Below are 17,865 nucleotides of genomic sequence, written 5' to 3'. Positions count from 1 at the left end.
CAGCTTCATCTTCAGCTTTGCAACAACCAAATGGTGGTCAGATCCAATATCTGCTCCTCTTTTGGCTCTCACATCTTGCAATGAACTTCTCCAGCGCTGGCACCTATGACGTGATCAATCTGGTTCTCTGTTTGATGGTCAGGCGAGACCCAGGTTATTTTGTGGCAGCGTCAGTGGGGAAAGAGGGTACCTCCAATGGTCAGTTCATTGAAGGCACAGAAGTCGATAAGGAGTTCTCCATTTTCATTCATATTCCCCAAACCATTCTGGCCCATCTCTCTCTCCCTGCCAGTGTTATCGCTGCCTACTTTGGCATTCAGATCTCCCATGACAATCAACATATCTTGCTTAGGTACCTTTCCAACTACTGCTTGAAGCTGGGTGTAGAAGAGATCTTTTTCTTCTTCCTCTGCGTTGTTAGTTGGGGCGTAGCACAGGATAATGGATACCTTCTGGAATCTGGACTCGAACCTGGCTGTGATGATACGGTCGGACACTGGTTCCCATTCTATCAAACTTCTGGCTGCTTCTTCGGACAACATCAGGGCCACACCAGCCTCATGTGGGTCTTCCTCTTTTCCTTTGCCGGAATAGAGCAGAGTTTCTCCCGTCTGCAGTTTGGTCTCACCAAAAGTATTCCACCTTGCTTCACACATGCCCAGGAGTGTGAGGTGGTATCGGTTCATTTCCTTCACTGCCTGTGCGCACCTACCTGTCTCCCAAAGCGATCTCACATTCCATGTTCCGATTAGGATAGATTTCTTCTGTGAGAGCAGCTTTGAAACCTCCATTTTGGTTTTCCTCGGGTGAAGGAGGGTTGTCAGCCCTGCAGCTTCCTGACGGGTTTGGTTGCAGTGCATCATCAGCCTCCTGAATGGGGCCCTGCTTTTCCCGAGATCTGGGTTAGTGGTTGACAATCTGTTGACGGTTTCTGTAACAATTGTTTGTTTTACGTGAACGGGTTGTTAGCCCATTGCACAACCCCCAACCTGGAGGACCAGGGTCACCTTCCCCTAGGCGATGGCATTTCCATGCTAACAATGGCATTTACATGCTAACGAGCTCCACTTGCCCTGGTTTGAAATCAGAGTTTACCCTCTCCTAGATAGGCTGCCATCCAAGGCTAACAAGTCCTATCTACCCGGGTTTGGAATCGGAGTTCCTTCTCCTAGGCTATGTTGGTTCGCGGCACCTTCTTCCATATTATCCGGTGCATCCCTCACACGAGGGATCCCCCATCCACCACCCCGGGGATGCGCCTCAACGCCATATAGCCCCAGCGCGAGGCACAAGGGCCATATCTAACTTAAAAACAACTTAATAAAAACAACACTCTCCTCACTGGTTATGAATTACTAGTCCAGTGGAAAGGAACTATCTTCAATCTTTCAGATGTTGAAATTAGTGCAGCTAGTTACCCTCTTTGCTCAAGGACGATAACTCAAGTTGAACCAAAAAGAAAAGAGAAGGAAGTGGCAGGAGACACTACCAATAGTTCTAATGAAGGATTTTCTTCGTAAAATAAAGACTTTGGGGATAAGATATAAATAAAACAAAATACAAAGCTTATGTTTCAGTACTCATACTGTCCAGTGTATTATGGGGTCTTTAAACATAGAAACATAGAAAATAGGTGCAGGAGTAGGCCATTCGGCCCTTTGAGCCTGCACCGCCATTCAGTATGATCATGGCTGATCATCCAACTCAGAACCCTGTACCTGCTTTCTCTAACTTTAACTTTAACTTCACTGTCTCAGTTATCGAGGGATTTTGCAGGGAAAAAAAACACACTGCAGAAAATCTACGAACCCTTCATTTCCCCACACTATTCTCGTCTTTGCGCCAATCCCAAATTACTGACCTGCTAGATATTGTGATGGTCCATTGGTGATTCCACAGTCCAGGATGTTGCAGGATTTTTCATGATCTTCATGACTTGGGGTATTGATTGAAACCACTATCTCCACTCACAATACCTATTGTCCAGAGTATTAAGGGACTTCATGGGCAGAGCAGTTGTCATACTGTACAGCTTGCTGTAAGGCATTTGGATGGGATATTTTCTACAGTGCATTGATAAAAATTGCTGAGGGTCGATGGAAACATGCCAAGCTGAGGAAGCAGAGGCACTGGTCAGCTTTCTTGGTCATGGCATGTACATAGTTAGACCAGAGCATGCCACAAATGATGTTCACTCCTCGGTTGTCCGGGTGTTTGAGGGTCTTTCACTGCCCACACAATTTGGCATTAGAGAACCTTTCGTCACTCTGATTATCCAGTGTATTTAGGACCTTTTAAGTATTTCTGCTGCTTGGGTTATTAAGGACAACACACACAAAATGCTCATAGAACTCAGCAAGTCAGGCAGCATCAATGGAAAATAATAAACAGTTGACATTTCTGGCTAAGACCCTTTATCAGGAGTGGAAGAGAAGGGGGAATAAACCAGAATAAGAAGGTGGTGGAGGGGAAGAAGTGTAAGCTGGAAGGTGATAGGTAAAGCCAGGTGGGTGGGGGAGGAGGTCAGAAGTAAGAAGCTGGGAGGTGATGGGTGGAAAAGATGAAGGGCTAGAGAAGAAGGAATCTGATAGGAGTGGACCATGGAGAAAGGAAAGAAGAAGAGGCACTGGGAAAGGTGATAGGTGGGTGAGGAGTAGAGTAAGAGGGGAGCCAGAGTGGGGACTGGAAGAAGCTGGAAGGGGGTGGGGGAATTACCAGAAGTTAGAAAAAAAATCAATGTTTTTGTGTTTAGGTTATTGAGGGCTTTTTACATGCTGTCAGGATACTAAGGGAAATTTTACCCTTAAATCAGGGAATTTGGAGGCTTTTCAGTACTCCATATACTAAAAACCCCCCTAACTATTCCCACTTATCACTAGAATTGACGTATCTTTCATTTCTCCCATGTTCCAGAATATTGATGAGGTTTTAACTATCTCTTTGTCCTGGTATTCAGTAGGCCTTTGCACATTTATTGTGGTGCCTTTTTATTCTTGTTCTCCAGGATTCTTGGGGTCTTTTAAAACAGAACTTGCATTAACCAGCTGTCTAGTGTGTAAGATCCATCAATTCTTATTAGCTACAAAATCCAAGTGCATTACACTATGTGCATGTCTAGGAATGAGTGGCCTGTTACTATCTCCAATGTTGTCAGCACTGTGGGGCTTTTTTTTTACCATCCAAGGTATTTGGTTTACTATCCTCAACATTGTAGTACTCCTCCTCTTCAAGGTGCTGAAGGTGTTTTCCCTCCACCGTTTGAGGTATTGAGCCCTCTTCCCCACCTCCAATACTGTTGAAGGTAATAAGGCCTTTTGTTCACTCCCCTCCTCCATTGCCCATAGTATTGACACCCTTTCCATAACCCTTCCCCATTTGCCAAGATACAGGGGTCCTTTCCCTCCTCCTCATTGTCGAGAATTTTTCCCTACCCCCACAGCTAAGACACTAATGTTTATATCTTCACATCCACAGTCTAGAGTACTGAATGGGCCATTGATATGATCACAGCCCCACAGTAACTCGAAGTTGGCTGCCGACACGCCAGCCTTTAAGCGGGCACTCGGCCTCGGTCGGTCGGCCGGCCGGTCGGTTGGGACGTGTCACGGGGCAGGGGGCGGAGCGACGAGACGCGATCCCGGATGTGAATGCTGCTGGCAGGATGGGTCACCAGTAATGGTGACGTTTCGGTGATTGTCGAGGAGGGAGCGTGTTGTGTTGTTTAGGGGTAAGATGGATGGATTCAGCGTAGCGCCGGCACCCCCTCTTCTTTGCTTTTTAAAATGAGGCCCGAACACCCGTGTCTGTGTCTTTGTTGCAGAGCCGCGAGCGCTGTGGTGGCCGAGCGTGTTTCTTACCGTGACCAGGTTCCGACAGGCGGCTGCTGGCCTCTGATTCCATGGAGTGAAGTCGGCCAGTTTTAGCCAAGTGGCCCGTTTCAGCTCCTCACCCTAAACCGTCTCACCGGCGGCGCCCTCCGTTCCGGCTTGGTTTTCTTTGGCTGTGGTAAAACAAACTTGTGTTCATCTTTGAAATGCTACCATATGGTCTTCAGTTTAAGCCAACTGCGTTCAGATCCTATCTCATGGTTGTTTCTTTCAAAGGTTTAGACGTCGGAAAACAGCAAAAATGGTTTTGGCAGATTTGGGAAGAAAAATTACCTCCGCGCTGCGGTCTTTGAGTAACGCGACCATAATTAATGAGGAGGTATGTTAACTTGTGATTACGGAAAACGTACAGTCTGGAATTTTTACTGTGGTTTGAATCACGTCACACCGTTACCAAAGGCATCAGGTTATCATAATTGCTATATCGTTTGTTTCTCCGTTTATTGTCTCATGATAACTGGGAGCCATTGTCTCTGATTTTAATTAGAGTATTTTAAGTCGTGGAAAGAAGTACGTATATCATAAAAGTTAAGTCGTGTCTATTTGAGGTAGTTGTTCATTGTAAGCCCGGAATATTTTCACATTTTTTAGTAATGAGCTTTAAATATCTTGCTACCAATACCTTGAATTTCTTAATGTTAGAAGAAATTGGAGCAATAGTTTGGTTGTCTCTGACAACTTGATCATCCTGTGGGATCACTTTGCCAGATTGTAATAAATCTAGTTGTTAAAAGATAAAATTATGTAGACAGGATAGACTGTAGATTTTTTCTTTTGTCAACATTTGTAATTCAATTATTGAAAATCCAAATATTCAATATAACAGTGCACCAGTTTTGATATATAGCATCTTAGAAAAAGTATTCAGCCCCAACCCTTTATTCACCTAAGTGAGTATTAGAGCCATGGATTTTGATCAATTTAACTGAGAATTATAATTTGTGAATCACACAATCCTTTTTTCACAGTAGAGCCCCGAAAAAGGGAAAATTGTAAAGCATGAAAAATTTAAAATTCAAAAACTGAAATGTCAGCAGTTGAAAAGTAGTCATCCCTCTTTGCACAGTACTTAGTTGAACCACCTCTTACAGTTATTCCAACTAGTGGTCTTTTTGAATGTCTCTTTTATGTAATGGAGCAAGATTTGCCCATTTCTCCTTGCAAAATTACTCAAGCTGTGCAGGTTAGTTGGGGAGCTGTGTTGAACAGCAATCTTGAGGTTGTGCCAGAGATGTTCAATTGGGTTAATGTCAGGACTCTGGGCCACAGAAGGACATCAATTTTCTTTATTTTGAAGCCACCCTGTGGTTGCTGTGGCAGTGTTCTTTGTCCTGCTGAAAGAACTTCTTCCCCAGTTTAAGCTTTTTGGCAGAGGCTAGCAGGTTTTTAATCCAGGATCTTTCCTGTTTTTATCAGCATCAATCTTCTAGATTTCCAGTTCCTGGTGCTAAAAAGCATGACACTACCTCCACCATACTTTACAGAAGGGATAGATAGTGTTACTTGGCTAATGCGTAGTATTAGATGTATGCACATGTACTGCTTAGTGTTAAGGCCAAAAAGTTTCACTTTAGTCTCATCTGATGACAAGATCTTCTTCCATGTCCTTACAGTGTCTTCTAGGTGACACTTCGCTAAGTCTTAATGGGCAAGGATATCCTTTCTTTTAGTAGAAGTGGTTCAACTAAGTACTGAGCAGAGGGGTATGAATACTTTTGATCTGCTGACATTTCAGCTTTTGAATTTTTAATTTTTCATGCTTTACAATTTTCCCTGTGTTTTTGCACTACTGTGAAGAAAGGATCGTGATTTACAAGTTAAATTTTATCAGTTAAAATGATCCAAATCCCTGGTTGTAATTCTCATTTATGTGAATGAAAGGTTGAGGGCTGAATACTTTTTCAAGGTACTGTATATGTGGTTGGACAAAGAATTATCATTGATAGGAATTGTGCCAAGAACAAGTTACAGTTGAGCTGGAATTAGAATGACTTATTCCTATAATTTGCTTGCTATACTTAATTGATTAGATCATCTTTTATGTACCTCCCGTTTGTAAAATATTTTAAAAGTTTAATGACTTAAAAATACGGATTTGGGACATTCCTTAATTAGTAAGAACATAGTGGGGGAATATGTCCAGTCTCCTGACATAGAAGGTAAATTATGAATTCTTTAAAACTATGTGCCACAGATGTTGCTTCATAAGATCAAAAAATATAGAGCAGAATTTGGCCATTTGTCCCATCATGTCTGATCCAATTTTCTTCTCAGCCCCAATCTCTGCCTTCTCCCTGTATCCCATCATGCCCTGACCAATCAAAAATCGTATCAACCTCTGCCTTAAATGTATGTAAAGATGGCCTCCACAGCTGCCTGTACAGATTCACTCTCTGGCTAAAGAAATTCCTCCTCATCTCCGTTCTAAAAGGACATCCCTTTATTCTGTGGCTGTCTCTTCTGGTCTTAGACTCTCCCACCTTAGGAAGTATCCTCTCCACATCCACTCTATCAAGGTCTTTCAATCCTCATTCTTCTGAATTTCAGTGAATACAGACCACAGCCATCAGACCCTCTTCATATAACAAGCTAATCAATCCTGGAATCATTTTTTGTGAACCTCCTTTGAACCCTTTCTAGTTTCAGCACATCCTTTCTAAGATGAGGGGCCCAAACCAGCTGACAATGCTCCAAGTGAAGCCTCACCAGTGTGTTACAAAGTTTCAACATTACATCCTTGCTTTTATATTCTAGGGCTCTTGAAATGAATACTAACATTGCATTTGCCTTGCTCACAACTGACTCAACCTGCAAATTAACCTTTAGGGAATCCTGCACAAGAAATCCCTAGTCCCTTTGCGCCTCAGTTATTTGTATTTTCTCTCTATTTAGAACTTCTACCAAAGTACATAACCATACACTTCCCAACACTGTATTCCATATATGTCAAACTCAAGGCCCGCGGGCCAAATCCGGCCCGCGGTGGAATTATCTTTGGCCCGCGAGATAATATCTAATTACTATTAAAGCTGGCCCCAGTAATCGAAGCGCCTATGGCGTATGATATGGCTAATGCTGAGTTTATTCAGGTACCAGGTTTTCAGGGTTTTTAGTGTTTATTCGGCAGTCTTCTTCATAAGAAACGGAATTTGTAAAGTGAAACACTTTGTAGTTATAGCAGAGGCTGAGACACATGAGAGCAGGCTGAAAAAACGGAGGCAACGAAAGCTGCGTTCGCACGCGTCCGATTGATCCGGCCCACATGAAGCTGCATTTTGCTCAATCTGGCCCGTGACATAAAATGAGTTTGACACCCCTGCAAGTGTATTCCATCTGCCGTTTCTTTGCCCAGTCTCCTAATCTAAGTCCTTCTACTTCCTCAAAACTACCTGCCCCTCCACCTATCTTTGTCTCATCTGCAAACTTTGTAACAAAGCCATCAATTCCATCATCCAAATCATTGACACATAATGTAAAAAGAATCGGTCCCAATAAAGACCCCTGTGGAACACGATTGCTAATCAGGGAGACTGGCCTAGTGTTTGGTGATCAGTGTGTCCTGGGATTGAGGCTCGGGGGGTCAAATTGTAAATCCGGAAGTCAAGGCCCAATGGCCAGAGCACAGTCTGCGAATCTGAGAGGTTGCTGGGGAGGTCCCTTTCTTCCCACTGTTGGTCTCCTGCCAATCAGCCACTGCTTTGTCCGTGCTAGAATCTTGCCTGTAATACCATGGGCTCGTAGCTTGTTAAGCAGCCCCATGTGGCACCTTGTCAAAGAACTTCTGAATATCTACGTATACAACATCAATTGATTTCCCTGTGTCTATCCTGCTTGTTATTTCTTCAAAGAATTCCAACAGATTTGTTAGGCAAGATTTTTCCTTGAGGAAGCCATACTGACTACGGCCTATTTCATCATGCGCCTCCCAGTACCCTGAGACTTCATCTTTAGTAATCGACTCCAACATCTTCCCAACCACTGAGGTCAGACTAATTGGCCTATAGTTTCCTTTCTTCTGCCTCTCTCTCTTCTTGAAGAGTGGGAGTGACATTTGCAATTTTCCAGTTTTCTGGAGCCATTTCAGAATCTAGTGATTCTTGAAAGATTACTAATGCTCCAGGATCTCTTCAGCCACCTCTTTCAGAACTCTGGGGTGTACACCATCTGGTCCAGGTGACTTATCCACCTTCAGTCCCTTCAGTTTCCCAAGAACCTTCTCTCTGGTTATGGTACCTTCACACACTTCATAACTTTTGACACCTAGAACTTCCACCACACTCTTGCCTCTTTTACTGTTTATGTATCTGAAGAAACTTGGCATCCTCTTTAATATTATTGGCTAGCTTACTTTTGTATTCCATCTATACCTTAATGACTTTTTGGTTGCCTTCTGTTAATTTTAAAAAGATTCCCAAACCTCTAACTTTCCACTGACTCGTGCTCTATTATATGCCCTCTCTTTAGCTGTTATGTTGACTTTGACTTCTCTTGTTAGCCACAGTTGTGTTGTCTTCCTCTTTGGGATTATCTTGTACCTTCCGAATTGCTTTTTAGAAATTCCAGGCATTGCTGCTCTGCCATCATCCCTGCCAGTGTACTTTCCCAATCAGTTCTTGCTAACACGTCTCTCATGCCCCTGTAATTCCCTCTATTTCACTATAATACTGATACCTCTGACTTTAGCTTTTCCTTCTCAAATTTCAGGGTGAATTCAATCATATTATGATTACTTGCCCCTTAGGGTTCTTTTACCATAAGATTTCTAATCAATTCTAGTTCATTGCATAACACCTATTCCAGAATAGCTGATCCCCTAGTGAGCATTTGCAGCATCTTGTAGGCAATCTAGAAATTTCCCCTCCTGGAATCCAGTATCAACCTGATTTTCCAAATCTACCTGCAAATTGAAGTTCCCCATGACTATTGTAACATTTTTCTTTTGGCATGCATTTTCTAACTCCTGTTGTAATTTGCAGGCCACATTTTAGCTACGGTCTAGGAGTCTGTATGCAACTCCCTTCAGGGTCTTTTTACTTTTGCAGTTCCTTACCTCTATCCACAATGATTCAACACCTTCTGACCATATGTCACATCTTTCTAATGATTTGATTTCATTTTTTACCAACCGAGCAACACCACCTCCTCTGCCTTCCTGTTTGTCCTTTCGATACAGTGTTTATTCTTAGACATTAAACTCTCAGCTATAATCTTTCAACCATGATTCAGTGATGCCCACAACATCTGCAACTGTGCTGCAAGTTCAACTACCTTATTCCTTATGTTACCTTATGAAACATCTTCAGTCCTGTATTCACCTTTTTCTATTTTGTGTGTCTTTTTACATTACAACTCATCCTGTTGACTGTAGTTTTGCCCTATCAACATCCTCTCCTCACTACACATTGCCTAAGTTTGTAAACCTCATCTTCAGCACTGTTATCCGCCTTTTCTATGATATTTCTTGCATTGAAATATACGCAGCACAGGACACTAGTTGCACCATGTTCAACCTTTTGATTCCAAACTTTGTCTGAGGTCTTAACCAACATCTGCTTCCACGGCCTCTCCATTAACTGTTCTGGCACTTTGGTTCCCATCCCACTGCAACTCTAGTTTAAACCTCACTGTGCAGCATTAACAAACCTTCTCACCAGGTTATTAGTCCCCTTCCAGTTCAGGTGCAAATCATCCCTTCTGTCCAGGTCCCACCTTCTCTGCAAGAGAGCCCAATGATCCAAAAATCTTGTGTCCTCCCCCTACACCAACTCCTTAGCCACGTATTAAACTGCATAATCTTTTCAGTTCTGTCCTCACCAATACACGGCATAAATAGCAATCCTGAGATCACAACCCTGGAGGTTCTGCCCTTTAACTTGGTACCTAACTCTCCAAACTCCCTACGCAAACCTTGTCACTCGTTCTACCCATGTCATTGGTACCTATGTGGACCACAACTTCTGGCTGTTCATCCTCCCACTTAAGAATGTTGAGGACTTGATCTGAGATACCCAGAACCCTAACACCCTGGAGGCAAAATACCATCTGGGAATCTCGTTCTTGCCCACAGAACCTCCTGTTCATTTCCCTAACTAATGGATCCCCTATCACCACAGTGTGACTCTCCCCGCCACCCCCCCCCTCCCCCCCCCCCCCCCGAGTCAATTGCCAGAGACCCGAGCACTTTGATTTTCCTCTGTTAGGTCATTCTCCCCCAACAGTATCTAAAGTAATATATCTGTGTTTGAGGGGAATGGCCACAGGAGTACTCTGCACTGGCTCCTTAATCCCTTTCCCCTTCCTGACTGTTACCCAGGTTCCTATGTCCATCTCCTTGTGTGTAACTACCTCCCTGTATGTCCTACCTATCACCTACTCAGCCTCAACGGGGTTTGTTAGAAGTTGGATGCACTTCTCTCAGTTGTGGTTGTCAGGGACGCTGGAGTCTCCCTGTCTTCCCACATCCTGCAAGAGGAGCATTTTGCTATCCTGCCTGGCATCTCTACTGTCCTTGAAGAGTGGATATAAAGACGAGAATGAAAAAAAACTTGAGCTTTTTATTCTTTTGTTTTCTCTGAGTGAAGCCTCTCTTTGTTGAAGCCTCAAAGAGCTAAAGCCTCAAGATCACCCCTCTGACTATGTCCACTCAGACAATGGCTGCTGCGATGATGGCTGGTGCGCTTGCCCCTGCCTTCCTTTAATTTGCTCTTACTGATCAATCCCAAACACTAGCTGGTTGCTGGTCAAAGCTCTTTTTATGCTGTAGCAACCCACTGCTGCCTTTTACCCTTGAGCAGTGGACCTGATTGAAGTTTTCCCCTCTCTCCCTACCCCTCAAAACTGACCTGCTGAATTCCTTCAGCATTTTGCTTTTGGCTACAGATTATTGTGTCTATAGTTTCTAATATGTTATATTTTGACTAACTTTGTCATCTCACTAATTTCTACTTATCTTGCATTTTGGTCCAACTTGTCAAATTCCATTTAGTGAAGTTCTTTTTGGCTCATCACCAACACATTGTACTTTCCTGTCTGTAATCATCCTCTTTGAGTCATCTCTCGAGGGTACGAGCAAAATACAATTCTAACTATAGAATACTTTAAATTTCATTTTCCAATTTTAATCCAGACAATTTGGCTCCCAGAGCTAAGTGAGTTGCCATCACAATGAGTTGTTATATTAACTTTGAAATAGTTATTACCAGCTGTCACGATTATATTTGCCATTGCCAAAAGTTGACCTTTTGTTTGGTACTAGAAACTGATTCTTTAATATGGTATAATTAAAAATAATTATTTATGTATTGCTCAAATTAAACTGGGTTCTAGATTTGATTGACATGTTTATTCTGGAAACATTTGATCAGATAATTTATTAACAACAGATCCTTTTCAATATATCTGATTGCCCATATATGTAGTAACTATATTATCTAAGATATTTTGCTTTTCAAAAGAGTTTTGTGTTTTGCTTATCCAAAGGGAAAAACTGGTTATTTTTTGGCTTGTGTATCAATTCCCATTTTTATTCGGCTTGTAGTATTATGTGAGTTGAGGTCTCAGGCACAGTCCTCAATCCTGATGATCTAGTTAGGTTGCTCCTGTCTCAGGTGTAAGTGATGAAATGATGATTGTGATCAGTATTTTTCATTATGCAATGAGAAATGGGTTTTGAAGTTTGGAATTATTGCTGGGTGATTAACTGGTTGTGCTAATGACAAAATAAGGCAAACTGAACTAGAAGCTTACAATTTTAGTGAAAAGTGGTGGGATAAGAAAACTAACTTTTATAACATTAAAATATATTTCACTCTTAGGTTTTGAATGCTATGTTAAAGGAAGTATGCACAGCTTTACTTGAAGCAGATGTCAATATAAAACTTGTGAAACAGTTAAGAGAAAATGTCAAGTAAGTAACAATCATTGTTTTTAACTGCCAAGCAAGAATCTTGTGTGATCTTTCACCTAGTTCGTAATATCTCTGTTTAGTTCTCATAATTGCTTTTTCTGTTCGGTATGTCTGAAGTGTATTATATTGTAACTTCTTGTTAACAAGTTGTCTTTTTTCTTCTGTCATATACCTTTGAGATTCTTTTTCTAATTTTGTAATCTTTCTCCAATTGATCTGTTTCTACCATATATTCCTTCTTAATTTTAGAAGTATAACTTATTATCTGACCTCTCAAATATGCCTTCATTGCTTCCCAAACTATAAATTTATCAACAACTGAATGTAAATTTGTATCTAAAAAAACTGAATCTGCTTTTTCATGAAATCACAAAAATCTTGACATTTTAATAATATTGAATTAAATCTCCATCTGTAAATCGATTCCTCTTTATCCATCATTGTCATTATCAAGGGGGAATGATCTGACAATATTCTTGCTTTATATTCCATATTTTTCACTCTGTCTTGAATATTCGTTGATAATAGAAAAAAATCTATCCTTGAATAAGTTTTATGTCTATTTGAATAAAATGAATAATCTTTCTTTTGGATTAATTCTTCTCCATATGTCAATCAAATTTAAATCTTTCATCAATGATAAAGTTAATTTTGCTACTTTTGATTTTGTAACAACCTTTGTTGATCTATCTAAAACTGGGTCTAGACAAAAATTAAAATCTCCACCTATTAATATTTTGTCATATGCGTCAGCCAAATTCAAAAAGGCCTCTTGTATAAATTTTACATCATTTTCATTTGGTGCATAAATATTCATAAGAGTCCATAGTTCTGAAAAAATTTGACAGTGTATAATTACGTATCTCCCCGCAGAATCAATTAATACATTTTGTATTTTAATTGGTAAAGTTTTATTAACCAAAATTGCAACTCCCCTCGCCTTTGAGTTAAATGAAGCTGCGATAACATTCCCGACCCAATCTCTCTTTAATTTCTGATGTCCTATCTCTGTTAAGTGTGTTTCTTGTAAAAAAAGCTATATCTATTTTCATTTTCTTAATATATGTTAAAACTTCCAAAACGATAAATGCAATTAGAACAAGTGTAAATAAAATTACTTATAAACCTTTAGAATGTAATGAAATTTTTAAGAGTTTTTATTCTGAACTGTATCAATCAGAATCACAAAATGATAATGATGAGATAAAGGTTTTTATCACAAATAACTCTTCCAAAATTGAATTCGGAAGAACAGAAGGGATTACCGTAGATTTCGCACTACAGAGCGCACCTGATTAAAAGCCGCTGGCTCTAATTTTAGAAAGAAAATCAATTTTGTACTTGTACAAGCCGCACCGGATTTTAGGCCGCAGGTGTCCCACGTTGTAATATGAGATATTTACACAGAAAGATATTACACGTGAGGATTTTTTAACTTTTAATTAAATCCATATGGTAACATAAACAAATACATATTGCAAATGCTTTTTTTCGAACCGTGCCTGTAACGTGGCTACTTTTAAATATACATACGTATCGGTAACACACAAATTACGTTGCGTATACTTTTTTACTGAACAACATTCCAATATCTCCTAACGACTGGTAAAAAATATATATACTGCAGCCTACCAGGAAAAGTTATTGATCGCCTTTAACTTAAAAGCAGCGTTTTGCTCGGGTCTAATGCCGCTCGCCCCCCACCTTCCCGTTTATCGCAAACCGGTATTTCCCACAAGACGCGGCGAAACCGGATGTGACGTCATAGCATCCCGGGATGTAGTACAGAAAACAAATATACCGGGTACTTAAAACACTTCTAACTTTAACTAGAAAATACTAACAAATGAATTACTAAGCGAAAATATTATAAACTAAATAACTGCCATAAAGGCAGCACAATGCTTTTCTTCGAGTGTTTTCCATGTTGATGAGGGTGAGTACAAATGACTGAATTACAATAATTTAATTGTGAAAGTGCGCTTGATTTATCGTACAATTTCATTGGACCTCTGTGAACTACTCATCAATTTTATTGGTCTACTGTTACGAGGCAAAATGTTTTTGGCGGCATGAAAAAAAATCATGTATTAGCCGCACCGTAGTAAAGGCCGCAGTGTTCAAAGCTGTTCAAAATGTGGGAAAAAAGTAGCGGCTTATAATCCGACATCTACGGTAGATATGCCTTTTACATTAAAAGAGGTCAAAGAAGCTCTAGGATCACTTCAGAGTAATAAATCCCCAGGAGAAGATGGTTTTCTGCCTGAATTTTACAACAAGTTTAAAGATTTACTAATTCCTCCTTTTATGGAGTTAATACACCAAGCGGAAAGAATGCATAAACTACCAGAATCTTTTTCGACAGCTATTTTAATAGTATTGCCAAAAAAAGATAGCGATTAAAGCCAACATCATATAGACCTATTTCTTTGTTGAACACCGACTCTAAAATAATAGCAAAAAATTTATTTAATAGATTATCTAAATACTTACCAAAATTAATACATATGGATCAAACAGGATTTACCAAAAATAGATAATTGGCAGATAATGTAACTCGGTTACTTAGTATAATTCATCTGGCACAAAAGAGGGAGGAAATGAGTGTGGCAGTTGCTTTAGATGCAGAAAAAGCATTTGATAGATTGGAATGGGATTTTTTATTTAAGGTATTGGAAAAGTATGGGTTAGGAAACTCTTTTATAAAATGGATTAAAACCTTAAATACTAATCCCAAAGCTAAAGTAATGACAAATGGTCAAATTACAACATCATTTCAGTTAACAAGGTCAACTAGACAAGGTTGTCCATTATCACCTGCTTTATTTGTGTTGGCGATAGAACCATTAGCTGAATTAATTAGAACAGACCCAGATATTATGGGTTTCAGAGTTAACCAGGAGGAATATAAGATTAACTTATTTGCTGACGATGTTTTGCTTTATTTAACAAACCCATTGTATTCGCTGCGTAAATTATCTTCTAGATTGGAAGAATATGGGAAAATATCAGGCTACAAAATAAATTGGGATAAAAGTGAAATTCTACCCCTTACTAAAGGAGATTATAGTCAGTGTCAATTAATAACTCAAATTAGATGGCCGATAAATGGTATAAAATATTTAGGTATAAGAGTTGATAATGATATAAAGAATTTATATAAATTAAATTATTTACCATTATTGAAAAAAATTCAAGAAGATCTTGATAAATGGATGATGTTACCAATAACATTAGTAGGCAGAGTAAATGCTGTAAAAATGACTGTATTCCCTAGATTACAATATTTATTCCAAATACTACCAATACAATTACCGCAGAAGTTTTTTCAAGAGTTAAATAAATGTGTGAGGAAGTTCCTTTGGAAAGGTAAGATGTCAAGAATATCGTTGAAAAAATTGACATGGAAATTTGACCTAGGAGGGTTACAACTTCCAAACTTTAAAAATTATTATAAAGGAAATCAACTTAGATTTATTGCATCTTTTTTTGATGAAGATAAACTGGCATGGATTAGAATAGAACTAGATAAAATAGGAGAAAAAATACCAGAAGATTTTATATATGTGGGAATCTAAATGGATACAGGAAAAGAAAGAATCTCCTATATTAAAACATTTCATTGATTTATGGAATAAGATAAATTATGATGAGATAAAGAAATCTTTATTAGCAAAGAGACCTTTAATTCAAAATAAACTTATTCCTTTTACAATGGATATCCAACTTTTATACAACTGATTTCAAAAAGGGATTAGATATATAGAAGATTGTTTTGAAGGAGGTTTATTAATGTCATTTGATCAATTAAAGAATAAATATAAAATATCAAACAACACTTTTTTATTATTTCCAATTAAGGGCTTATTTAAGAGATAAATTGGGTCAAACAATGTTATTGCTGAAACCTAATGAAATAGAAATTTTAATTCAAAAAGGAAAAATTAAAAAAAATATTTCTGGTATGTATAGTTTGATTCAAAAGCAGGCAATTCAACAAGGAATTCATAAGTCAAGACAAAAATGGGAAACTGATTTGAATATTAAAATTGAAGAAACAAATTGGTCAAGACTATGTCTTGACAGTATGACAAATACAACAAATGTCCGGCTAAGACTAGTGCAATATAATTTTTTACATCAATTATATATTACACCACAAAAAATAAATAAATTAAACCCAAATTTATCTGATCAATGCTTCCGATGTAATCAAGAAATTGGTACTTTTTTACACTCTACTTGGTCTTGTTTTAAAATTCAACCTTTTTGGACAAATTTAAGAGTTTTACTGGAACAAATTATTGGAATACAACTTCCACATAATTCAACATTATTTTTACTAGGCGATATTGAAGGGATAAAATCAAAATCCAAATTGAATAAATAGCAGAAAGAATTCATAAAAATTGCATCGGCAGTAGCCAAAAAGGCTATTGCAGTTACTTGGAAATCGGATTCATACTTAAGTATAGATTGTTGGAAGAATGAAATTTTTAGCTGCATTCCACTTGAAAAAATTACTTATAATTTAAGAGATAAATGAAATATTTCTGAAAATTTGGCGCCCTTATTTACAAAAGATAGGATTAAATATATAGGTGCTCCGAAGATAAAATTATTGGTTATCTGGGGAAAGAAATAAATATACATATTAAAGCTATTATGAACTCCATGGAGCATGTGGGGATCTTCCGATATCCCTCCCTCTCTCCCTCCCTCCCTCTCTCCCTCCCTCTCTCCCTCCCTCTCTCCCTCCCTCTCTCCCTCCCTCCCTCTCTCCCTCCCTCTCTCCCTCCCTCTCTCCCTCCCTCTCTCCCTCCCTCTCTCCCTCCCTCTCTCCCTCCCTCTCTCCCTCCCTCTCTCCCTCCCTCTCTCCCTCCCTCTCTCCCTCCCTCTCTCCCTCCCTCTCTCCCTCCCTCTCTCCCTCCCTCTCTCCCTCCCTCTCTCCCTCCCTCTCTCCCTCCCTCTCTCCCTCCCTCTCTCCCTCCCTCTCTCCCTCCCTCTCTCCCTCCCTCTCTCCCTCCCTCCTTCCCTCCCTCCCTCCTATATATGTTAAGGGGGAAGGGTTGATAATTTTTTTTCTTTCTGTAACCTATTTGAAAATTCTATTAAAAAAATTATATAAAAAAGCACAATCATTAACTTTAGTTGGTTTTTGGCTGTTTACACTGCTGTCGTTTAGGGCAGCAATGAAGCTCCTCTATCTACGTCCTCGACCATCTTCTCAATTTTGCTCCAGGTGTGGTTTAGGCTCTTCAGTCACACACAGATATAGAAGGATTCTTTATTGCTGTTTTTGTAACAACTTTTGACCAGTCAGGTTTGTTAGTCCTGTGCTGAACCCCAAACCTTGAGGACTGGTGCACCACTCTTAGTCTGGCCTTTACCCTTTGACCTGTCTGGCCTTTACCCTTTGACCTGTTTGGTTGACATGGGTGACAACATCAAGAGTTAAAGCACAAGGCCCTGACTCCAGCCAACATAGCTCTCTGGGTCATTGAGGCATGCAAGCCTCCAAAGTCAATGACAAGTTTGTGGTCCTCTTGATTGTCATATCATAAAGGGCTGAAGTCTTGAACATGTGTATCGATTTCCATTTTTGTTCGGCTTTGTGTTATTTATGCTGCTATTTGAGAGGGACCCATGAATATTTGCATCTGACCATAAGACATTGGAGCAGAATTAGGCCATTTGACCCATCCAGTCTGTTCTGCCATTCAATCATGACTGATTTATTTTCCCTCTCTACCCCATTCTCCAGCTGTCTCCCTGTACATTTTGGTAATAATTTGGGTTTAAATTTACATAAAGATCAATTTGGCAGTGAATGTATGATGTATTGTTTCTGTTCGATTGTTTTAAAAATTTGATTGACATTCCTTTTGCCAAATTGTATTTCAGAGCAGCTATAGACTTAGAAGAAATGGCTTCTGGCCTCAACAAAAGACGAATGATTCAACATGCTGTCTTTAAGGAACTTGTTAAGGTACCCAAGTCAATAAGACTGGAATTTTATATATTGAACTAATCTTATTTAAATTCAGTTGATTTAAATTTGTATCTATTATT

The 17,865-nt window shown here is 39.5% G+C and overlaps 1 protein-coding gene across 1 annotated transcript in view; it reads left to right on the top strand.

The window, feature by feature from the left end:
- Positions 1-3,592: 3,592 nt before the first annotated feature.
- The window catches only part of srp54 (signal recognition particle 54), a 42,213-nt gene continuing 27,940 nt past the window's right edge, over positions 3,593-17,865 (top strand). Inside the window, exons 1-5 of the mRNA XM_073040021.1 lie at positions 3,593-3,727; positions 3,821-4,005; positions 4,104-4,206; positions 11,702-11,793; positions 17,698-17,782. Coding sequence (XP_072896122.1) covers positions 4,129-4,206; positions 11,702-11,793; positions 17,698-17,782 — 255 coding nt within the window. The 5' untranslated portion in view covers positions 3,593-3,727; positions 3,821-4,005; positions 4,104-4,128. The remainder of the gene's footprint in view (positions 3,728-3,820; positions 4,006-4,103; positions 4,207-11,701; positions 11,794-17,697; positions 17,783-17,865) is intronic.

The sequence above is a fragment of the Hemitrygon akajei genome, chromosome 3, assembly GCF_048418815.1.
Source record: "Hemitrygon akajei chromosome 3, sHemAka1.3, whole genome shotgun sequence".
Lineage (NCBI taxonomy): Eukaryota > Metazoa > Chordata > Chondrichthyes > Myliobatiformes > Dasyatidae > Hemitrygon > Hemitrygon akajei.
Note: the sequence above shows the minus strand (reverse complement) of the source record. Positions and strands in the feature narration are given on the sequence as shown.